At 46.4% G+C, this 24,765-nt stretch overlaps 1 protein-coding gene and 1 long non-coding RNA gene across 3 annotated transcripts in view; one reads left to right on the top strand and one right to left on the bottom strand.

Moving 5' to 3' along the window:
- The window catches only part of LOC310758873, a 536,128-nt gene that overhangs the window by 488 nt on the left and 510,875 nt on the right, over nt 1–24,765 (top strand). The window lies entirely within an intron of this gene.
- Nucleotides 1–24,765, bottom strand: part of REL (REL proto-oncogene, NF-kB subunit) — a gene marked incomplete at its 3' end in the record, with an annotated part of 52,400 nt that overhangs the window by 15,654 nt on the left and 11,981 nt on the right. For both annotated transcript variants that reach the window (XM_083605203.1, XM_083605202.1), the window contains exons 2-4: nt 22,816–22,958; nt 19,494–19,642; nt 7,325–7,416 (exon numbers count right to left, since the gene is read on the bottom strand). In XM_083605203.1, coding sequence (XP_083461329.1) covers nt 7,325–7,416; nt 19,494–19,642; nt 22,816–22,958 — 384 coding nt within the window. The remainder of the gene's footprint in view (nt 1–7,324; nt 7,417–19,493; nt 19,643–22,815; nt 22,959–24,765) is intronic.

Below are 24,765 nucleotides of genomic sequence, written 5' to 3'. Positions count from 1 at the left end.
CCCCACCGCAAGCCTTCAGGACAGGTACGGGAACAGAGGGGAAGGTGCGCAGCGCTTCTCCTCTGTTCCCGGGGCTTGCAGTGGGAGGAGGGTTTTTCCTCCCCACCGCCAACATTCAGAACAGCATTCTGAATGTTGGCGGTGGGAAGGAAAACCCTCCTCCCACCGCCAGCCTTCGGAGCAGCCTTCCGAAGGCTGGCGGTGGGGCGGAGAGACCTCCTCCCGCCGCCAGCCTTGGGAGCAGCCTTCCGAACGCTGGCGGCGGGAGGAGGTCTCTCCGCCCCACCGCCAGCCTTCGGAGGAGGTCCGAGGACAGTGGGGAAGACGCGCTGCGCTTCCCTGCTGTCCTGGAGATTTCCCTATGGGCTTTCGTCTTGCGAAGGAAGCCCATAGGGAAATTCGTTTTGCGAAGCGCCTCCAAAACGGAAAACCCTTTCGTCTAGCAGTTTTTTCGTCTTGGGAGGCGTTCGTCTTACGGGGCACCACTGTACCAGACTTTTAGAAGACATCTGAAGGCAGCCCTGTTTAGGGAAGCTTTTAATGTTTAATACGTTATTGCATTTTAATATTTTGTTGGAAGCCACCCAGAGTGGCTGGGAAACCCCAGCCAGAGGGGTGGGGTATAAATAATAAATAATAATAATAATAATAATAATAATAATAATAATAAGTATTATTATTATTATTATTATTATTATTATTATTATTATTATATCGCCCACTTTGGGAAACACTGTTCTAATGAAATTATATCACTCCCCATATATGTACACACTGCATTGGAAGAACATTTCCCCACATCCCACCAGGACCCTGGGAACTCACCCAACACAGAGCTACAATTCCCAGCACCCTTAATGAACTACAGTTCCCAGGATTCTTGTTGGGGGGAGCTTTAAATGTATAGTATGTATACAGGGAGAGTGATTGCTTCTCTGTCTTCCAGTGAGATGTTTCCAGCCCACAACCAAAGCATGAAAGCAGGTAGCCCTAATCTGTTATTCAATTTCCACCCTCAGCCACAAGTGCCATTCAAAGTGGAATCGGACAGGGAGGCTCCTTCCAATATCTCTGCTGACAGCTGTCCTCCTACACCTTCTACCGGCATCCCACTGAAAGCTTGTGCTTTGCTAGCGAGCTCATTAACCACGGCCAATCCCACAGAGGAGAGAGGTGCTTCCTCATGATCGCAGCCTCGCCGTGACGTGTCAGTTTCGGTGGAACGATTGCAGTGAACTGTAGGAGGGCCGCAGAGTGTGATAGATAGGGGAGCTTTTGCGGAGAGCTGGCGCAGGCCTGCGTGACGCCCTGATGCGAGTTGCGCAAAGCAAAGCGAAACCCACAACTCTTCCCTCCTCCGCCGACCTTCAAGCAATCCCACCTGTTCGGCGAACACTTTGCTCAGGGCTTGCTGCGTTTCAAAGCTGCAACTCTGTACAGTGGTACCTCGGGTTAAGAACTTAATTCGTTCCGGAGGTCCGTTCTTAACCTGAAACTGTTCTTAACCTGAAGCACCACTTTAGCTAATGGGGCCTCCTGCTGCCGCCGGAGCACGATTTCTGTTCTCATCCTGAAGCAAAGTTCTTAACCCAAGGTACTATTTCTGGGTTAGCGGAGTCTGTAACCTGAAGCGTCTGTAACCTGAGGTACCACTGTATGTAGTTTACAAAAACTCATTGACAACAATGCACAGTCAAACTTCGCTCGTCGAACGTAATCCGTTCTGGAAGGCTGTTCATCTTCCAAAACGTTCGACAACTAAAAACGGAAAGCAAAAGCCTCAATACAATAGGGAAACTCAAAACAGAAGCCGCGTAGCACATTCGGCTTCCGGAAATTGTCCCAAAACCGGAGCAGGTTTACTTCCAGGTTTTCGTCGTTCGGGAGCCAAAATGTTCCAAAACGGAGGGGTTCAGGAACCAAGGTTTGACTGTACAGCATTTCAACCATTTGTAATACATGAAACATTAAATAATATATACAGTGCCAAAATAATAATGACATGCGCAGCTCAATAGCTCAGAGCCAAGCAGTCAACATATTCCTTAAATACGTCCCTGAGAGCAACTCTCTATATTGTGTACTTGTTCTGGTGTGATCCCAACGGAACTCCAACAATGGCATTGAATATATTAAGATTTTGTATACTGGAAGTTGTTGAAATGCCATACATTATTGTTAATGAATTTTTGTAAACTACATACTCAACCGTAGGAAAAGTAAAATCTGAAATGTAACAAAAATTGAGACAGAAACTCCTTAAAATCCCAGTGTGTTCTGAGTCTGAGTAGGCGGGTTATGTCACATTTAAGGGAAACTATGGACTTCCTTCAGCATTCTCAAAAAAAGAAAGAAAGAAAGAAACCATTTATTCATCTATTTATTGCAACTAACTAACCAGATTTTGGTTTGGGTTTTTTTAAAAACCAAAAACAAAAACACAGATTGCTAAATGAACTGTAACGTTTCATTGATTTATAAGATTTCTTAAATTTTTAAACGCAAAGGGAGTCAACGACGTGTAAAAGATAATGAAATACACACTTTTGTATCCCCACAGCATATGGATTGAATCAGCGGCTCAACTGAGACAGCAGGCTAAACCATGGATTGCCCCAAACACAATTTTGATCCAAACCATGACTTGGTTCAGTCATAAGGTAAGGAAAAGGAGGGCTGCACCACCAGGGGAAAGAATGTGGAAAACCACACATGTGCAGAAATTATATTTTAATGATCTCTGGCGTAGAAGGTGCAAGAAAATACAGAATGAGGTGTAGTCTAAATTGCCGAACAATATGTAATCATCCCAATGTCAAGCGTTAGGCCAGGCTTCCTCAACCTCAGCCCTCAAGATGTTTTTTGGCCTACAACTCCCATGATCCCTAGCTAGCAGGACCAGTGGTCAGGGATGATGGGAACTGTAGTCTCAAAACATCTGGAGGGCCGAGGTTGAGGAAGCCTGCGTTAGGCACTTAAACAACAAACCAGACAAACAGCTAGCCTTGAACCCCACTTGTTGAAAAATAAGTAAGTCTCCCACAATAGTATATTTTGCTCCCTCCTCCTCAGCACCCTCCAATATTCTCCTCCTCCACTCACACACTGTTCAAGGGACACTGGTGGTCCTGCAGATGGGAGCATGGAGGGGGAGAATTATGCTCAGTACTACAAAAAACAAACAAACCAAAACAGTCCAGCAAGTACCGTATTTTTCGCCCTATAGGACGCACTTTTCCCCCTCCAAAAATGAAGGGGAATTGTGTGTGCGTCCTATGGGGTGAATGCAGGCTTTCACTGAAACCTGGAGAGCCCCAACGCCAGCCCCGCAAGCTTGGGGGACAGCGGGGAGGCGCAGCACGCCATCCCGCTGTCTCGCGACGTGGTTTCAAGGCTGGCAGCGGGGAGAAGCGCGCTTCTCCCCGTCACCATCCCTGCAAGCTCTTCCCTGCAGCGCGCCTTCCCGCTGTCCCCCGACATTGTTTCAAGGCCCCGCATGCTCCCAGAGCGGGCTTCGCGCAGCTCTCTGCAAGCTGTGGGAGCCCGGCGTGACTTCGCGCTGGGCTCCCATGGCTTGCGGAGAGCTGCCTGTTCTGGGGGCTGGGGCCGGGGGAAGCTCGGGCTTCCCCCGCCCCAGCCCCGCGCCTGGGGGGGGGGAATAATCCCCCCCTTTATTTCCCCCCCAAATCTAGGTGCATCCTATGGGCCGGTGCGTCCTATAGGGCGAAAAATACGGTATGTTCATTGGTCACAGGGTGCAGGATATAGGGGAATGGGGAACTGGTGAGGGAGAAGTGAAGGAATGGAGTGGCTTTGAAGAGGGAGTGGCTGGATGGCAGCCTGGAGCACTGAACTGAAGTTCTCCTCCTTACTGCAATATTAATAATACTGAATTGGGACGCAGGTGGCACTGTGGGTTTAACCACAGAGCCTAGGACTTGCCGATCAGAAGGTCGGCGGTTCGAATCCCTGTGACGGGGTGAGATCCCATTTCTCGGTCCCTGCTCCTGCCAACCTAGCAGTTCGAAAGCACATCAAAGTGCAAGTAGATAAATAGGTAAACAGTGGGAAGGTAAACAGTGTTTCCATGCGCTGCTCTGGTTCACCATAAGCGGCTTAGTCATGTTGGCCACATGACCCGGAAGCTGTACGCCGGCTCCCTCGGCCAGTAAAGCGAGATGAGCGCCGCAACCCCAGAGTCGGCCATGACTGGACCTAATGGTCACGGGTCCCTTGACCTTATCTAAAGTGAATACTGGAAGGCACGGCTAGGGAACCTTTTCAGCCCAGTGGACCAGATATTTGACCTCCAGCAGGTGAACTTAGACAGGTGGGCAGCCCGATAAGCAGGTGATCGTCAATGATTTGGAAAGGGCCGCAGAAGGCGCTTTGAAGGCACTGGTGATTGGTGGTGCCTTCAAAGCCCCTTTTAGCCCCTTTTAGCCAAGCCTCACCTTTCCCCGGCCTGCGCTGGATGTTAGGAACATAAAAAGACAAAGCATGCAAAGCACTTGAACGCTTAAAAGCACCATCCAAATCCAAAGGAATAACAACACATTGGGAAGAAAGGAGAATTTGCACAGCCCAGTTTACAGAGCCTCTGGTTTTCCTTTTCGACCTCTTTCCTTTTTCCTTCCCCACCCACACCAGATAAGAGACTGGACATTGCCAAAAGGAAACATATCTCTGCAAGTATGAGTCAATGGCAGAGGGCTGGTGGCATGACTAAAGCCTTGCCAACTCGACACACGGCAAGTGGGTGGGAAGTTGTCCCACCAGCCTCTCTGCCTTGTGGGTGGCAAAGTGGCCGTCGTATGATGAGTTCAACCTTTCAGTTCAGCATCATGTGGTAAGAGAAGCAATTCTGTGATGTACTTCATGATCCCCTTTAGGTAACGACTCTGTCTGAGGACCTACTTAGTGTGCAGAAGGTCCGAGGCTCAATTGCCAGCATCTCCTGCTAAAAAGGCTCAGGTAGCAGGTGATGATACAGGTCTCTGTCTGAGAGCCACTGCTACTCAGAGTAAGGTAAAAAATGGGGAAAGGACCCCTGGATGGTTAAGTCCAGTCAAAGGTGACTATAGGGTTGAGGCGTTCATCTCGCTTTCAGGCAGAGGGAGCCGGCATTTGTCCACAGACAGTCCATAAATAGCAACAACCTAGAAGTCCCGGGCCCTAAGATAGTTAGATTAGCCTCAACCAGAGCCAGGGCCTTTTCAACACTGGCTCCGGCCTGGTGGAACGTTCTGTCTCATGAGACCAGGGCCCTGCGGGATCTGATTTCCTTCCGCAGGGCCTGGAAGACAGAGTTGTTCCACCTGGCCTTTGGCTTGGAATCAATTTGATTCCCTCCCCCTCTTTCTTTTTTCCTTTCTCCTCCTGTGATGAGACTGCATTTTAATGTTGTATTTTAATCTTGTTTTTTAAGTTGTATTTCAATCAACTTGTTTTTATAATTGGTTGTTAGCTGCCCTGAGCCCGGTCTTGGCTGGGGAGGGCAGGGTATAAATAAAATTTATATTTATTATTATTATTATTATTATTATTATTATTATTATTATTATTATTCCAGGTCATGTGGCCAGCATGACTAAACGGCTACTGGTGCACGGAGGACCATGACAAGTGCCAAAGCTCATGGAAAAGCCGTTTACTTTCCCGCCGCAGTGGTACCTACTTATCTACTTGCACTGGCGTGCTTTCAAACTGCTAGGTTGGCAGGAGCTGGAACCAAACAACGGGTGCTCACCCTGTCGCGGGGATTCGAACCGCCAACCTTCTGATTGGCAATCCCCAGAGGCTCAGTGGTTTAGACCACAGTGCCACCTGCATCCCTTCAGAGTAAGAAAATACTGAACTAGATGGACAAATAGTCTGACCTGGTACAAAGCAACTTCCTATGCTCCACTGTGACTCGCTGCAACCATCCATTTTCTTCAATGGCATGTTGCACAATTCACAGTTAGGCAATAGTGTGTCACATAAGCGAGACAGAACCATGTCATTCCAAGTTCTTTGACTTCAATTTGCCTGTTCAGAGCTCTCTCTTTCTGACTGTGCTTGTGTAACCCAGGGGTCCCCAATCTTTCTCAGCCCATTTTAGAAAACGGAGAGTGTTGTGGGAAGCACAAAATACCCATTTCACAGCAAGGAAAACTAATGATGTTCAGAAAAGAACTCCCTAAAAAAAGGGGGGGCGGAATTCCAGGTACACAGTAAAGTTTACATTTTTAGATGTTCCCTTAAAATAACTTCAGAGAATGCCTATACTATGAAGTGTTGGAGTAACCCTGGCTCTGACCTCCAATTTCAGGCTGTCCTCCCTAATACTTCACTCCCATGAGACCAGGGTTAGGGAGTGTTTTTCAGCATGAGGACCTGGTTTCCTTCTGGGCAACTTTCTGAGGTTCGCACGCCCATGGTGGGTGGGGCCAGAGGCAAAGGTGGGAGGAGCAATTAATGCAAATGTTACCTTTGTAGAGGAGGCTAGTTTCGACACACTCAAACACCCTTCCCTAGCCTTCATTGAGCTACTGGTCAAAGCTCATTCAGATGACAGATGTGGCTGGTGCCTATTGGGTGTGGGAAGGTGGAAGGGCTGGGAGGGCAACAGAAGGTGGAGCCAGAGCGAATTACAGGTGGAGTCCACTATTTATAGTTTTGTCCCCCATCCTCCTCCCTGCCAAGCTCTGTGAAGGCGAAACTGTGCCCCGTTCACCCTGTTGGGAATAGCCTCCGCTGGCAAACAAGATGCATTCTATCAGAGCCAAGGACAAATTCCAGCTTGGCAAAAACCACTAAACAAGGGTGTGAAGAAGAAGAGTTTGGATTTGATATCCCGCTTTATCCCCCACAACAAACACTCTGTGAGGTAAGTGAGGCTGAGAGACTTCAGAGAAGTGTGACTAGCCCAGGGTCACCCAGCAGTTGCATGTGGAGGAGCTGAGACGCGAACCCGGTTCACCAGATTATGAGTCTATCGCTCTTAACCACTACACCAAGCTGGCTCTCTGCTGAAGCAAGGCCAGTGGGCGATATGTACTCAGGAAAGAGGGTGTGGCTGCGGGGTGTGTGTGTGTGTGCAAAACAGGCCTGATATTCCCTAGCCCTGGCATACTATTTGTTGCATTATTTCAAGCAACATCTTCAGCAGCAAATGCATGAATTACTTGAGCTAAGCATCTCATGGGATGGGAGTTCCACAGACACATAGCTACTCCAGCCTGCCCCTTGACATGGCTTGGCACATTCTGAGAAAACGAGCATCCCATAAATGAATCCATTGAATAAAATGTTGGCAAAGTAAATTGCCACGGTTACTTACCACTGAAGGGGTTGATTTGCTTTGTGATCCGGGAGACGATAGATTCCTTGAGCTCTCTCTTCTTCACGCACTGTATGCCCAAATTCTGAAAACTGGAACACGCACAGTCAACCATTAGCAGATTAAAAAAAAAAACAACGAAGAAGAAGCAACAGCAACACAATATTGGCTTGAAATGACTTATTGTGGAAATTCTGATTCTGACAAATTCCACTGCAACTCAATGAAGAGAACAAAAAGGAACATAAACTTTGGCAAAAAGCAAAAAAGGGGGGAAAGCAACCTGTAAGGTATGCTAAAAGAGAATCTGAGGAGTGCGTTGCTAAAAACAAGTTCCTTAAGGACATTTGTAGCAGGAGACCTTCTAAGACAAGGGCTGGCAACCTAAGGCCCATGGGCCACAAGCGGCCCATGGGGGTCATTTAACTGGCCCATGAACCCCCACTGCCCACTCAGGGACCCCTACCACCTGCTCAGTTGTTTCCTGTGCGCCGCGCTAAACCAGTGCAGAGCAGAGCAGGGACCGCCTTCAGCTATGCTGGCTGGATTCCCATTGGTTGCAGGAAGCTCCTGCAGCCAATGGGAAGCTGCGCATGGCTCCTCCGCATTGGAAGAAGAAGAGTTTGGATTTGATATCCCGCTTTATCACTACCCGAAGGAGTCACAAAGCGGCTAACAATCTCCTTTCCCTTCCTCCCCCACAACAAACACTCTGTGAGGTGAGTGAGGCTGAGAGACTTCAGAGAAGTGTGACTAACCCAAGGTCACCCAGCAGCTGCATGTGGAGGAGCGGAGACGTGAACCCGGTTCACCAGATTACGAGTCCATTGCTCTTAGCGCCAGAAATAGTATTTGCGCATGCTGTCAGGATCTCCGCTCGGCCAAGCTGATAAAACTCGTTTTCCTCCGGCTGAGCCTTCAGAATCGCCTCTGACAATAATTAATGACCTGAGCCTCTGTTAAGGCCTCAGGCACATTCCCATCCAGCAGAGTTTCCAGCACAGGGAAGTGATGAGATTTATGGCTACATGACTAAAGAGTTTTATTTCTCGCTACGCAGACAGCAAAGAAAAATACATCCTCTCTCTATGAAAGCAGAGAGCAACTGAAACAAAGGAACAGGAAACCAGTAACGTCACATCCGTCTCTCGTCTCCTGTGAGACTTCCAACAGTATGGAATGTGTCTGGAATGTAAACAGAGTCCTGTGACTCTAAGGAGCTGCTCAGTGGCAAACAGAAACTAACACATGCATGCATGCACGCACGCACACATACTCTGGCCCACCGCGGCGTCTGCAGGACCGTGAACCGGCCCAAGCTACAAAAACTTTGCCAACCCCTGTTCTAAGGAGGCAACTGGGCCCTTAGATGGCAAGGGAGTCAAAGATTTGATAAAGAAGTATAAGAAGACTATAAAGAAGCTAAATGAATTTTTTACATCTGTCTTCACAACAGAAGACAAATCCCAGTGAATGAACTAAGTTTTTCAGGAAGGGAGTCTGAGAAATAATAATAATAATAATAATAATAATAATAATAATAATAATAATAATAATTTATACCCCGCCCTCCCCAGCCAAGACCAGGCTCAGGGCGGCTAACACCAGATATAAAACAATTGATTAAAATACAACTTAAAAAACAAGATTAAAATACAACATTAAAATGCAGCCTCATTTCAGGAGAAACTCAAAAAAAAAAAAAAAAAGGATGAAAACGTCAAGTCTTCACCAAGGCTAACTATCCAGACTGGTCCTATGTGGGTCAGAAAAAAGCCAGGGAAGTCCCCAAGTAGAAGTTCCATCACAGAAGGAAAAAGGAAAAAAGAAAAAAGAAAGAGGGGAAGGGATTAAGAAACTGAGACAGATAGTGGTAGCAAGGGATGAAGTTCTAGGCCTAACAGACAAAATTAAAACTGGCAAATTGGCGAGTTCAAATTACACCCACCTGAGAGTTCTTAAATAACTCAAATGTGAAATTACCAAACTGGCAACAAAAATGTGTAGCTTGTCCCTCATTTCAGCCTCCATACTTGAGGACTGGAAAACAGCCGAGGCAATGCCAATTTTTTATTTATATTTTAAAAAAGGATTCAGGGATATCCTGGAAATTACAGGCTGGTTAGTTTAACTACTGTCCCAGGAAAACTGGTGGAAAGTATTGTTAAAGATAAAATAGCCAAGCACCTAGAAGAACAAGCCCTACTGAAGAAGAATCAGCATGGCTTCTGCAAGGATAAGTCCTGCCTTTTAAAGAGTTCTTTGAGAGTGTCAACAAGCTTATAGCTAGAGATGATGCAGTTGACAAAGTGTACTTGGACCTCCCAAAAACTTTCCACAAGGTACTTCACCAAACGCTCCTGAATAAGCTTAGCAGTCATGGAACAAGAGGAGAGGTCCTCTTGCGGATCTGAAATTGGTTAAGTATCAGGAAGCGGAGAGTGGGAATAAATGGACTGCTCATTGAATGGAAATGTTGAAAGTCCCCCAAAGATCGATACTGAAACCTGTGCCTTTTAATTTGTTCATGAACAAACTAGAGCTAGGTGTGAGCAGCGAGGTGGCCAAGTTTGCTGATGGCATTAAATAGTTCAAGGTTGTTAAAACACAAAAGGATTGCGAAGAGCTCCAAAAGGACCTCTCCAAACTGTGTGAATGGGCAGTAAAATGGCAAATGTGACCCAATGATTTTATGCTGGGGCAAAGAATTTTAAGGTCCGTATAGTTAAAGCTAGGGTTTTCCCAGCAGTGATGTATGGAAGTGAGAGCTGGACCATAAAGAAGGCTGATCGCCGAAGAATTGATGCTTTTGAATTATGGTGCTGGAGGAGACTCTTGAGAGTTCCATGGACTGCAAGAAGATCAAACCTATCCATTCTGAAGGAAATCAGCCCTGAGTGCTCGCTGGAAGGACAGATCCTGAAGCTGAGACTCCAATACTTTGGCCACCTCATGAGAAGAGAAGATTCCCTGGAAAAGACCCTGATGTTGGGAAAGATGGAGGGCACAAGGAGAAGGGGACAACAGAGGACAAAATGGTTGGACAGTGTTCTCAAAGCTACCAGCATGAGTTTGACCAAACTGCGGGAGGCAGTGGAAGACAGAAATGCCTGGCATGCTCTGGTCCATGGGGTCACAAAGAGTTGGACACGACTAAACAACAACAAACAATTTTTAATTTCACATATATTCCCATGGGGTCTGAGCTTGATCAGGAACAAGACATTGGGCTCATTGAGCTATCGCTTGTCCCTTGCCCAGAAACCATGGGTCTGGTTAGGTTTTCTGCTCATCTTGTGCTTTCTAGACACGATCCCTAGTGGTTTTCTGTGTGCGCCACTTCTTCCCCCAGGAAAACCTGCTCTTTACTGCTGAACTGGAGCAAACGTTAAGCCACGGAAAACCCGATCAGCATTTGCTCCGATTCAGGGGTAAATAGCGGGTTTCCCCAGGGAGAAGTGGTGAGTCAAGGAGATGTGTGGACGAGCACTCAGTGTGCAGCAGCTGTGAGAAAGACAAATTCCATGGATCATTAGGAATGGAATTGAAATCGAAACTGTTGATATCGTAAAGTCACTATGCAAATCGACGGTGCAATACTGTGTCACCTCCAAAGGAAACTGTAGAGTTAGAAAAAAGAAAGCAACACGATGAAGGGGATGGAGCAACACTTGGGACTTTTCAGTTTTGGAGGAAAGGTGAATAAGAGATGTCACAATAGAAGTTTATAGAATTGTGTGAGGCTTAGAGAAAGTGGGGAGAGATAAGCTGTTTCCCCCTCTCTCACAACACTAATAATAATAATAATAATAATAATAATAATAATAATAATAATAATAATAATAAATTTATTATTTATACCCTGCCCATCTGGCTGGGTTTTCCCAGCCACTCTGAGTGGCTTCCAACAGAATATTAAAATACTATAGTCTACAAAGCTCCCCCCCCCCAAGAATCCTGGGACCTGTAGTTCATTAAGAGTGCAGGGAGTTGTAGCTCTGTGTTGGATGAATCACTATTCCCAGGGTCCTGGTGGGATGCGGGGAAATGTGCTTCCAATGCAATGTGTACATATATGGGGAGTGATATAATTTCATTAGAACAGTGTTTCCCAAAGTGGGTGATTACCGTATTTTTCGCCCCATAGGACGCACCGCCCTATAGGACGCACCTAGTTTTTTTTTTGGGGGGGGGAATAAAGAAAAAAATTTATTTTCCCCCCCAGGTACGGGGATGGCACGGGGGAAGCCCGAGCTTCCCCCGACCCCAGCCCCCAGAACAGCCTGCTATCCGCAAGCCTAGGGAGCCGCGCCAGTCTCCCCAGGCTCGTGGACAGCTGTGCGAAGCCCGGGCGCGCTCTTCAGCGCGCCCGAGGCTTCGGAATGCAGAGCTGCGCAGACCCCGGGAGGGCAGGCAGCTCTGCGCGACCTTCCAGAGGACGGCGCGGCTTCGCACCGGGCTCCGGAGGGTTGCGCAGAGCTTCTTGAAGCCTGGAGAGCGAGAGCCTCTCGCTCTCCAGGCTTCAGCAAAAGCCTGTATTCGCCCCATAGGACGCACCCACATTTCCCCTTCATTTTTGGAGGGGAAAAAGTGTGTCCTATAGGGTGAAAAATACGGTAATAATGATAATAATTTATTTATACCCCGCCCATCTGGCTGGGTTTCCCCAGCCACTCTGGGCGGCTTCCAACAAAATATTAAAATGCAGTAACCTATTAAACATTAAAAGCTTCCCTAAACAGGGCTGCCTTCAGATGTCTTCTAAAAGTCTGGTAGTTGTTTTTCTCTTTGACATCTGGTGGGAGGGTGTTCCACGGGGCGGGCGCCACTACCGAGAAGGCCCTCTGCCTGGTTCCCTGTAGCTTTGCTTCTCGCAGCAGGGGAACCGCCAGAAATTATTAGAGCTTCAGTTGGATTAGAGGGCAAATCCAAGGGGGCGAGAGAGTTTAGAGCCTATAATTTCTTGGGCTGTTTTTCTGCATTAGTGTGTTATCATAGCAAATGATGAAATACTGAAGAATGACCTTTACTTTTAAGAATGACTACTTTACTTTGTTGGCTAAACTCTAAGATTCCTTCGATTTGTCAAATAGGCACTGAGCTTTGTGTGAACTAGGCTTTGTTTATCTTGCTTTCAGTTCTGTATTTTGTTACACACACACACACACACACACACACACACACACATATACACACACACACTGTGATTTTATGGTGTGAACCACCCTGAGTTTACAGATGTAGGGCAGTACAAAAATTAATAATAATAATAATAATAATCGGTGTTACTCCAAATTAACTGATAAGCCACTTGGAAAATTTTGAGAAGTGCAAATTTCAAAGGATAGCTGTGCTTTGGTTAGTGTGTTGCCTCGGAAAGCCTTTAAATGCAAACTGAAACCAGTTCCTCCCACCATCCCTCCAATGAGGTTTGACCTGATACGGAAGAGTTAGGCACAGCCCCCAGCCATTCAGACAACCCTGCGGTGACTGTGCCTCAATCGGCATTGGGATTTCTTACAAAATGGCAGGCCTAGGTGGACTGGGTTGAACATCTGATCAGCCTTTTTTCTTTTTATGGCAAAAATCAGTGAGTCCATACCAGTATTTACCAAGCCAGCTGTTTTTCGACTACAGTTCCCATAATCCCTGACACTGGTCCTGCTAGCTAGGGATTATGGGAGTTGTAGTCCAAAAACAGACAGAGACCCAAGTTTGGGAAACACTGGTATAGACCATGGGTAGGCAAACTAAGGCCCGGGGGCCGGATCCGGCCCAATCACCTTCTAAATCTGGCCTGTGGACGGGCTGGGAATCAGCATGCTTTTACATGAGTAGAATGTGTCCTTTTATTTAAAATGCATCTCTGGGTTATTTGTGGGGCATAGGAATTCATTTATTTCCCCCCCCCAAAAAAATGGTTCAGCCCCGTGCTGAAAAAGTTTGCTGACCCCTGGTATAGACAAACAACATGACAGTATAAGACAATACAGTTTAACCCTCACAATTCCCAGCACCCTTAACAAACTACAATTCCCAGCACCCTTAACAAACTACAGTTCCCAGCATTCTTGTGGGGAAGGAGCCAGGGTGATTTAAATGTACGATGTAGGTATGATCCTTCACCATAAAAAAAAACCCTGAATATGCATTCTTGATACGGTGGCACACAGGAATTTGGAGCAAGGAACTGGCAGTGTTAAACACTTCCCACAGACTTTTAGAAGACATCCTGTTTAGGGAAGCTTTTAATGTTTAATAGACTATTGTATTTTAATATTCTGTTGAAAGCCGCCCAGAGTGGCTGGGGAAACCCAGCCAGATGCGTGGAGTATAAATATATTATTATTATTATTATTATTATTATTATTATTATTATTACCCAGGCCAAGAAAATCCTGTTGCCACTGGCAAATCCAGGTGTGATCTAAGACAATGGGAGTCCCTGCACCTACCAAATATCATTGCTTGGAGGCAAGGGTAGAGTGTAGAATTGGGGCAGGTGTCCTTTCTTGGGACAAGGGTAACTGTACTCCACCTCTGGAGACAGGACCGGCCTGCCCATGAGACAGACTGAAGCAGATACCTCAGGCGGGGGAATCCCGTGGGACGGTGGTGTCCCATGTGGATCATGCAGCTGCTTCCAGCGAGAGCTCGTAGAATTCTCATGAGATCTCGCCAGAAGCCGATGTAGCTATAACCTCAGGCACACAACCCCAGAAATCAAAGCTTCAGCAGGGACGACACCTTCCCGTTTCACCTCAGGTGGTAAAACGGGCCGGGATGCCCCCTGTGTGGAGAGACCTCCTGGGTCTACAATCATTTGTGGGTCTGCCATTCCCTCAGCTGCCAAACCAATGGCCCAACGGCTACGGCTGCGTCAATGACTAGGATGTTTTGTCAACATCCAGGTGCTTTGCAAGACCCAGCGGTGCGCACCCATCTCCTCCGTGAGTCACAGGAAGGACGGTGACTTCCTTTCAGAACTGGATGTTCTGCTCTGATATGAAGCGCTGCAGTTCAAAAAGCAAAACCGCTGTCGCTCTGTTTTTGCCTCTTTCACAGGGAGATGAAAGCGTGTGTTTCTCTTCCACTACCTCTTTGGCCCAGTAGTGATGTATGGAAGTGAGAGCTGGACCATAAAGAAGGCTGATCGCCAAAGAATTGATGCTTTTGAATTCTGGTGCTGGAGGAGACTCTTGAGAGTTCCATGGACTGCAAGAAGATCAAACCTCTCCATTCTGAAGGAAATCAGCCCTGAGTGCTCACTGGAAGGACAGATCGTGAAGCTGAGGCTCCAATACTTTGGCCACCTCATGTGAAGAGAAGACTCCCTGGAAAAGACCCTGATGTTGGGAAAGATGGAGGGCACAAGGAGAAGGGGACAACAGAGGACGAGATGGTTGGACAGTGTTCTCGAAGCTACCAGCATGAGTCTGACCAAACTGCGGGAGGCAGTGGAAGACAGAAATGCCTGGCGTGCTCTGGTCCATGGGGTCGTGAAGAGTCGGACACAACTAAACAACTAAACAACACCTCTTTGGCAGAAAGTCCAAGTGGCAGGGATCTGTGGTGTAGTAGAGGAGATGCACAAGGTCCAGAGCGGGAACAATGATACGACCTGCCAGAATGCCCAGGGTCTCCTCGGCTCTGGCTAGTGAATGCAGTGATAATGAGGCTTTCAAGTTCATTTGAGACAGATTGGCATAGAGCAGGCATAGGCAATTTTGGCCCTCCAGATGTTTTGGGACTACAGTTCCCATCATCCCTGACCATTTGTCCTAGGGATGATGGGAGTTGTAGTCCCAAAACATCTGGAGGGCCGAGTTTGCCTATGCCTGGCCTAGAGGTAGTGTGGCTATTTTTAAATACAGCTTTATCCAGGAAATCTATGCCATAACCAGGACCTTCAAAATAGCACATTCCCTTGAAATGTACCAATGTGTACATTTACGGTACAAGTCATCTAACTCAGAAGTAATTGAGTTCAGGGGTGCTGCTCTCAAGGAAGCAGGTATAGGATTGTAGCCTTACAGTACAAATTTGGAATCCTAGAACTGTAAAGTTGGAAGGACTACAATTCCCATCATCCCTAGCTAACAGGACCAGTGGTCAGGGGTGGTGGGAATTGTAGTCCCAAACATCTGGAGGGCCAGAGTTTGCCTATGCCTGACCTAGTCCAACCCCCTGAGAAGTAATGTCTACTGAGAAGTAAGTCCTATTTAATTCAGTGGGTCTCACTACCTGGAAAGCAGGTTTGGATTACTGCAGTCATAACCCCGCTTACCTGGGAGTAAGCTCCACTGAGGTCAGAAGGACTTGTTTGCAAGTAGACATGATTGGGATCACACTGTGAGGCTGGAATTCTAAGCCTACTTACACAGGAGTAAATCCCATTTAATTCAGTCGGATAGTAGATTACGGCTTGCGCCGTAAATGCACATGGAATGGAATTTACTCTGAAGTTTACTCGATCCCTTCAGACTTCTCTTTTATGAACGTGAGCAGGTTAAATGGAATAGCTCTGAAACGGGACCTACACTCCCACGCAGAGAAAGATCCCCCCCTTTAAACTGTCAGCAGAGGACGTGAGCGTCCATTTAGCAGTAGGTATTGTGGTTTTGTGTTTAAAAAGCATTCACACGGGAAATAGTGCAAATTGGTCAGGTTGGCATTAGTTTCCACAAAAAACAAGGTAATGTCAAACCATGTGATCAAGGAAAAAATGGTAATATATTGCCTATACACAGATAGATGGCAAATAAATAGATACGCAGAGAGAGAGAGACAGAGAGAAACAGAGCCAGTTTTCTGATCTCATTTGAATAGGTGCTAATGCAGCTTCCTAATTTGCATGTGATGGTATCAGGTCACAGGACAGCATTAAGGGACTCTCCCCACCTACCTCCAGAAACCTGATTCTTTCCCACATGGAAAACCCATGACATCACCCCACCCCTGGGAGGATGCAAAATAGGAAGTTGAAAGCCAGATAATACTGTGCAATATCAGAAATCAGAGCAAATTGCAAAAGAGGCATCTCATGCTAACCAGCCAGTATCTCCCTATCCCTGGGTCTTCCTGACCCCATTATATGCCTGGTGAGATGAACACTAAACAAAAACTTGAATGTAGCGTGGCTTATGCTTTTCAGAATGACTGCTCTAGCAGGAGAATGAAAACAACAGAGGGGCTTTTGTAGCACTTTAAATCCTAACTGATATGCAGAATGAGCCTATGCCTGTTTACTTACAATGCTGTGCTCAATGGGGATTTCTCTTTAGTAAGTGTGTTTATCATTTGCTGCCTTATCGAGGCACAAGGGACACGGGTGGCACTGTGGTCTAAACCACAGAGCCTCTTGGGCTTGCCGATCAGAAGGTTGGCGGTTCGAATCCCCATGACGGAATGAGCTCCTGTTGCTCTGTCCCAGCTCCTGCCAACCTAGCAGTATGAAAGCATGCCAGTGCAAGTAGATAAATAGGTACCGCTGTGGCGGGAAGGTAAATGGCATTTCTGTGCGCTCTGGCTTCCTTCACGGTGTCCCGTTGCACCAGAAGCAGTTTAGTTATGCTGGCCACATGATCTGGAAAGCTGTCTGCAGACAAACGCCGGCTCCCTCAGCCTGAAGGCGAGATGAGCGCCACAACCCCAGAGTCACCTTTGACTGGACTTAACCGTCCAGGGGTCCTTTACCTACCTAGATGGGGGCCCATTTCATCAGATGCGTGAAGCATTTCTACCTTGCTGATATATCCATGCACAGGTACTGTACGTGAAAGAACGTGCACTTTAACGCTCTGTGTCTGAGTGCTGTTGTTGTTTTGCTTTGAGCTTTCCCCTGGCTCTTTAAAGCTGAATCAGAGCAAATGTCAGTTCGGGATTTCCACTGATTGAAGTTTGCTCCGATTGAGCTTTAAAGAGCAGGTCTTTGTGGGGAGAGCTCCGGAGGAAAAAAGAAAGGGTGTTCAGACACAAGCCCTGAGTGTGTATGTGATCCAGAGAGCTAGAAACTATGAAAGGCAAACAGTACAAGTTGCTGTCACTGCTATGCAAAGCTCAAATGCATCTTCTGGCTAGCTCAGTTGTTTTGAGCATGGTGCTGATAATACCAAGGTTGCAGGTTCGATCCTCACACGGAACAGCTGCATTGCAGGGGGTTGGACTAGATTATCCTCAGGGACCCTTCCAACTCTACGATTCTATGATCTCTCCAAACTGGCTGTACATAGCTGTCAATGTTTCCCTTTTTTTAAAGGGAAATTCCCTTATTCCGAATAGGATTCCTTGCAAGAAAAGGGAAAAGTTGACAGCTATGTGGCTGAATAGGCAGTAAAATGGCAAAAATGCAATTCAACACCGGCAAGCATAAAGGGGCAGGGGGGAGGGAAATCTAATTTCACAAAATACAGTTATGGTGGTGATGACCACAAACGAGACCTTGAGGTATACGGAATTATGCACAGTATAGAGAAAGTGGATGGGCCTCTCTCAGAACGCTAGAACCCAAGGGCTAAATGTTAGATGAAACAGGATGCTGAGTGCTTCCTTCACACAGTGCATAGCTATAGTATGGAAAAATGCTATCCCAAGAGGCAGGGATGGCCACCAACTTGGATGGCTATAAAAGATGACTAGCCAAATTCATGGAGAATGGAGTTATCCATGGCTACTAGTCATGATGGTTATGTTCTACCTCTGATGTGGGGGGCAACATGCCTCCAAAATCACAAGTAAGGAGCTGCTCTTGCGCTCAGGGGTCTGGCTTGTGGGTTCCCCCCAGCAGCTGAGAGTGTTAGAATTCCTGCTCCATGATTGCAGTCATGGGATTGTTGTCTATCACATGACGGTATATGTTTTGACTCCACAGAGTGGGAAGTGACGGAGACAGGATGTTTGTGTTACTGTGTTCTGTGAAGTGGGACTATTGTCCTTTGTTTTCTCTCTCTCTTTGCTGTCTGATGCTAGAGAGAGAGGGAGCCATGTTGCAGTGCTCCGTGTGTGTTTGTATGTAAATAAAGTAGATTAGCCAAAATGCTGAGTTGCTGAGGTCTGTCACGCAAGTTGCGAAGACTCTGCGGATCCCTAAGTGTGCCTGTGTCTGTTGGCATCGGTCGCTGTGATGTTCGGGCTGAAGAAAGCTTTTGAAGCTCCCGAACGATCGACCAGGAGGGAGAGAACATGCCAGTCGGGCATGTGTCTCTGCCAGGGTCCTACTCGAGTGTAGGCTGAACTCCTGACAAAGAGAACAGGATGGTGGACTAGATGAGTCATTGGTCTGATCCTGAAGAGCTCTTCTTATGTACACAAGATACATACAGTGGCCATTTACAACAGCAGTAAGTAGCACTGACAAGACTCTGCTGGGTAACTTTAGCCCCTGCAGTGAGTAAGAAGTCCCCAGTCTCGATTAAGCTCTAAAGCAGGGGTCAGCAAACTTTTTCAGCAGGGGGCTGGTCCACTGTCCCTCAGACCTTGTGGGGGGCCGGACTATATATGAACGAATTCCTATGCCCCACAAATAACCCAGAGATGCATTTTAAATAAAAGCACACATTCTACTCATGAAAAACACGCTGATTCCCGGATCGTCCACGGACCAGATTTAGAAGGCGATTGGGCCGGATCCGTCCCCCAGGCCTTAGTTTGCCTACCCATGCTCTAAAGGTATCAAATCAAAGATGCTGATAAGTTTTAGGTTGGGAACGTTGCACTGGAATCTCCCTTTGAAGAATGTGTATGAACTTTCAGGGAAGCAGCAGATTGATGGGATCAGGCTTCTGTTCACAAGAGCTTATTTTGCAACAATCCTGTTAACCTTTAAACTTCAAAGGTCACCCACTTTCCTACCTGGAGATACCGGGGTTTGAACCGGGGACCTTACTGCTTGCAAGGCAAACACTCTACCACTGAGCTATGGCTCTGGATCGGACTATAAGGTTGGAGCCAGCATTTATTTTGCTGCCATGTTCTTCTGAATGTTCAAGTTGAGAAGGAGCTCTTGAAGCATATCTGGAGAGCTCACAAAGAACCCCCTTTCTATATTAACCATCCTGTCTAGTTATCCTCTCTAAGAAGAGGATGTTGGACCCGATGGGTCTCTGATCCAGCAAGGATCTTCATACATTAGTTCTGTCTTTGGCCACACCTAACAACAGCCACTACTTACATCAGAACTCTGCGCTCCGGCCCAAATTCAGCTTCATAGAAACCATTTTCGCAGTCTTTTCCAACCAGCCGATGGGGGTGAGGTCTGTATGGCTCGTTCTTAGTCACCAACGTTATTCTGATTTTTATTTTCCCGAAGTAGTTGAACACCTGCAAAGGAAAGAGAGAGAGGGAGAGCCCATCACCCTTGTGCCTTTTGTCAGACGTGGAGAGGAATTGTCACGTTCAAGGTGAAACCAGATGCCCTGATTACAAGAAGGTTCTATTTCAATATGCTGGTTTCAACCTTTAAAGTCCTTCACAACCTCAGGCAGCAAGGAAACGCTGACAAGGCAACAGGTAAACGCTGAAAGCGGGGCCTTTGCAACTGTGGCCCCATAAATATTTTGTTCCCAAGGAACTATAATAGAACCATAAAATTGTAGAGTTGGAAGGGATCCTGAGAATCATCCCTTGAATGCAGGAATATGCAGCTGCCCCATACAGGGATCGAACCTGCAACCTTGGTGTTATCATCACCACACTCTTATGGGATTGAAAAGGGATTGTCAAACCTGGTAGCTAGTCTTCTTGCTATGATTTTTTTTTAAAAAATCTAATTAGTCATTTGTATTTGTTGTTTTGTCTGGTTTTGACCTTTAAAGCCCTATGTGGCCTAGGACCCACGTACCTACTGGACCGCCTCTCCTGGTATGCGGAGGACCTTAAGGTCCACAAATGACAACATTTTGGAGGTCCAAAGTCGCAAGGTGGTTAGATTGGTCTCAACTAGGGCCAGGGCCTTTTCAGGACTGGCCCCGACTTGGTGGAATGCTCTGTCACAAGAGACTAGGGCCCTGCGGGACTTGGCATCTTTTTGCAGGGCCTGCAAAACAGAGCTGTTCCATCTGGCCTTTGGTTTGGACTCAGTCTGACCCTTATGTTTCCCTCCCCTTATGGTTTTGATCTATGGGCTACTTTTAAAATGAGGCTGCATTTTAACCTGTATTTTAAATTGGTTTTTTCCCCCCTATTATGTTTTTACTGTAATTTTACAGGTGTTAGCCACCCTGAGCCAGGCTTTGGGCGGGGTATAAATATTATTATTATTATTATAATTATTATTATTATTATTATCATCATCATCATCATCATCATCATCACTGCTTAGGGCAAGCATATTATAAACAGCTAAAACATATGAACAAATGAACAGCAGTACACAAGCAACTGAAGAGGCAGGTGTCACTGAATATGTGGTTAAATATTACATGTATTTTCTTCCAACAAACAGGAGAGCTGCCATTTCTGCTGGGTCCGCTTTTAAGCTCTCGCTTTCCTGCCTGCTGCAGTCCTGCAGCTTGGCCATCTTAAATGCAGGACAAATAGAAGCAGAGTTGGAAGGGACCCCAAGGGTCATCTAGTCCAAACCCCCCCCCCCCTTTGCAGTGTAGAAATCCTGCCCACAGCCATCTCTGGATGGGCTCGAACCACCAGCCTTCTGGCTAACAGCCAGAGGCGACAGTGAGTGGAGAAATGAATGTGAATTTTGTATTTGTACAGTAGAGTATCTTCCACAAACATCTACAGACTCTTTTTCGAGTTTCTATCCAGGCAGGCAAGACCCATGACCAGAGTTCCAAGGACACATTCCAGCCAGGCAAAAACCTTAATGGAGCAGGAAGGATGTGGCCTGGGGAGAGAGCATGTGTCCAGGGAGGAGGAATGGCCAGAGGAGAGTCCTGGGGGCCAGATGCAGCAGCATGGAGGGCGGCCTTCGGCCCCCTGGCTGAGCTTGCCCACCTGTGTGCTAGAGATCAACTTGGGGCACTTCCACCACATACCGGTGACTTCAGAGTGCCCGAGTATAGTTGATTAGGAGGCGCTGTGTCAAGAAGACCGCTTCCCCCTTAAAGATCAGAGTTCTTAAGATAACGAAAGTGACAGGAAAATGCACTGGGAAGTTGAGATAGCACTTGCTTTGAGACAGCATCATCTAACCTCCCCATAAACAAATCAGAATGAAGGTTCAATAAGCAGGTGGTCTGGAAGGGCCCTTCTCCTGCAGTGCTATACCTAAGAGCTGTTTGACAGTGGAGCAGACTCCCTCAGGAGGTTGTGGACTCCCTTTCCTTGGAGGTTTTTAAGCAGAGGTTGGATGGTCACCTGTCATGTATGATCTAGTTAAGATTCCTGCATTGTAGAGGGTTGGAACAATGACCCTCGGGGTTCCATCCAACTCAACAATTCCATGGTTCTGTTATTCTACTTCGGGACACAGGTGGCGCTGTGGGTTAAATCACAGAGCCTAGGACTTGCCGATCAGAAGGTCGGCGGTTTGAATCCCCGCGACGGGGTGAGCTCCCGTTGCTCGGTCCCTGCACCTGCCAACCTAGCAGTTTGAAAGCACATCAAAGTGCAAGTAGATAAATAGGTATCGCTCCGGCGGGAAGGTAACCGGTGTTTCCGTGCGCTGCTCTGGTTCACCACAAGCGGCTTAGTCATGCTGGCCACATGACCCAGAAGCTGTACGCCGGCTCCCTCGGCCAATAAAGCGAGATGAGCGCCGCAACCCCAGAGTCGGTCACGACTGGACCTTTACATTTATTATTCTACTTCAGGCATAGGCAAACTTGGCCCTTCAGATGTTTTGGGACTACAACTCCCATCATCCCTAGCTAACAGGACCAGTAGACAGGGATGATGGGAGTTGGAGTCCCAAAACATCTGGAAGGCTGAGTTTGCCTATGCCTGTTCTACTTACTTACCGAATTCAATGGCCCTTACTTCCAAGTAGACATGCATATAATTTGGCTGTTAGTGGCCTGTGGAGCCTGTGGGATTGCCTTACCCCCATGTGCCCACTCGACCACTTTGATTCGCAGAACTGGTAGGTGCCACGTAATATCTGTTCTGCATTTGTAAGCATTCGATCACATAGTGTGGCATCACCGATTCCTACACTTTGGGACCTGCGTCTGTTGATATCAGGAAAGCCCCTTCGTTGCAATATTTTCAGCGCCTGCTAAAATATTCTTGTTTAGACAAGCCTACTCAGATGCTTAGGAAGTTGAGGTAATTTTAATCTGTTTTAGTATTTTAACTTTTTTTATATTTTAAAGTGTTGTTGCACACACACCCACCCCTTGATTTTATTGCATTATCTATTTTGTAAAACAATTTGAGGGCTGTTTCTTTCTTTCTTTGTTGTACAATCAAGCGAAATATGAAATAAGTAAGTAAGTAAGTAAATGAAACAATAGGCATTTGCCTCTTGGGCAAAACAACTCTGGTTCCTTTTTAAAGTAAGGGAAAGACAAAAACACAATAACAAAGAGGAATACCTGTAGAGCCGGGAAGGTCCGATTCATATCGCTGCTGTGTTCTCCCGGAATGCTGCCTGCTGATCTCCCCTCACATTTGTACCGGAAACGCATCCCTCGCTGTCTAGGCTGCTCACATATTTCAATGTATGGTTCATGACCATCTTTGGAAAGAAAGAAAACAGTGCAACATGTTATTTTTTAAAAAAGGTAAAGTATTCCCTTACAGCAGGCAGAAAAGTCTAAAAACAGGGGATGTAGGAATCAGGTTTCTCTCCTGATGCAAATTCTGCAATACGCATTTTCATACACTTATTTATACCTGTAGAGCAGTGTTTCTCAAACTTGGGTCCTCAGACTACAATTCCCATCATCCCTGACCACTGGTCCCACTAGCTAGGGATGATGGGAGTTGTAGTCCAACAATAGCCGGGGACCCAATACAGAGAAAAACGTGTCCTTTTGCTTTATGCTGGGTAAAGCCACTGGTCCCTATAGCTCAGTGTTGTTCACATTGACTTGCAGAAGCACCCCAGGGCTTCAGGAAGGGGTCCTCTCACAGTCCTACTTGGAGATGCCAAGGGGTTGAACCTGGAAACGTCAGTACTCTGCCACAGTTATCACAGCCCTTCGCTTAGTTGCGGATAAGCCACAAAACTCCTCTGGTCTTAGAAATTGGGACTGATAGGATTAATTAAGACTGTCTGAACAGGTGCTTCTCTCAACTTTGGAACTATGGTTTAAATAAGGATGATTTGGGAGCACGTGATAAATACCGTATTTTTCACTCTATAAGATGCACCAGACCAGAAGACACACCTAGTTTTTGGAGGAGTAAAACAAGAAAAAATATATTCTGAATCTCAGAAGCCAGAACAGCAAGAGGAATCGCTGCACAGCGATCCCTCTTACCGTTCTGGCTTCTGGGATAGCTGCGCAGCCTGCATTCGCTCCATAAGACGCACACACATTTCCCCTTACTTTTTAGTAGGGAAAAAGTGAGTCTTATAGAGCAAAAAATACGGTATTTCTCTGTGTTGTTGTTTTTGCTAAGGGCAGCTATGCTAGCTAAGAGTATCTACGAGTCACTGTTCTCCGAACGGATTGCTGTTTCCAGCAGCCTCACGTGTCATATTGATGTGTAGCCTGAAAGTGGATTTGTGAAGCAAAGTACAAGCGCATGTCAGAAATATTTACGGGAAAGTGTGCCTTGTCTCTTCTGAACCAGAAGCGATGGGAAACACTGCCTGTCCATTGTCCCTACTGAGAAACCAGCTCCTTCTCTTTCTGAACTGTTTCTTGCGCTAGCTATTCTATATCAGAGCAGCTATGCAAAATTAACAATCGGTAGCTAAGTTTGCTTGTTTTCCTCTTCTCTCCTCATCCTTTTATCATTTTATGCTGTGTCTTTTAAATTGTAAACTTGAGGATAGGGATTGTTTTGTTTTTACTGATCTTATGTAAGCCACTGGAAGCCTTTTCATCTAAATAATGGTGTGTGTTGTTGTTTTTTTAAATGCTTTAAACCACAGCGAGTCACACACATACTTCTGCTCATCTTTTGAATATGCAACTTTATTTGTCAGATTATTATTATCATGTACGTTTATCATATCATGGATTAATTTTATGTGGTTCTGCTTGAGGGAAAACCAGTCTTCTTTAAAAAAAATATGTTAAAACCAAAATCCAGTCCCCTCATTAGGAAGGAATGGCTCGACTGAGGCTAGTTGGATTAATGAAATTCAACAATCAACTTTTATTATATAGCCACAGACCTGATACAAGCAAATCAAAATCGTTAATAAAATTGTCTCAACCAGCTGCTGCATTGCTGCTTAAAAATTCTGTCTTTTTGGCCTAAAATCAAGAGGGAGGGAGGGAGAGAGAGAGAGAGAGAGAGAAAGAGAGAGAGAGAGAGAGAGAGAGAGAGAGAGAGAGAGAGAGAGAGAGAGAAAGTTATTTGGTTTC

The sequence above is a fragment of the Podarcis filfolensis genome (genome assembly GCF_964270895.1).
Source record: "Podarcis filfolensis genome assembly, chromosome: 3".
In the NCBI taxonomy this organism is placed as follows: Eukaryota; Metazoa; Chordata; class Lepidosauria; order Squamata; family Lacertidae; genus Podarcis; species Podarcis filfolensis.
This window is presented reverse-complemented; position numbering and strand designations above follow the sequence as displayed.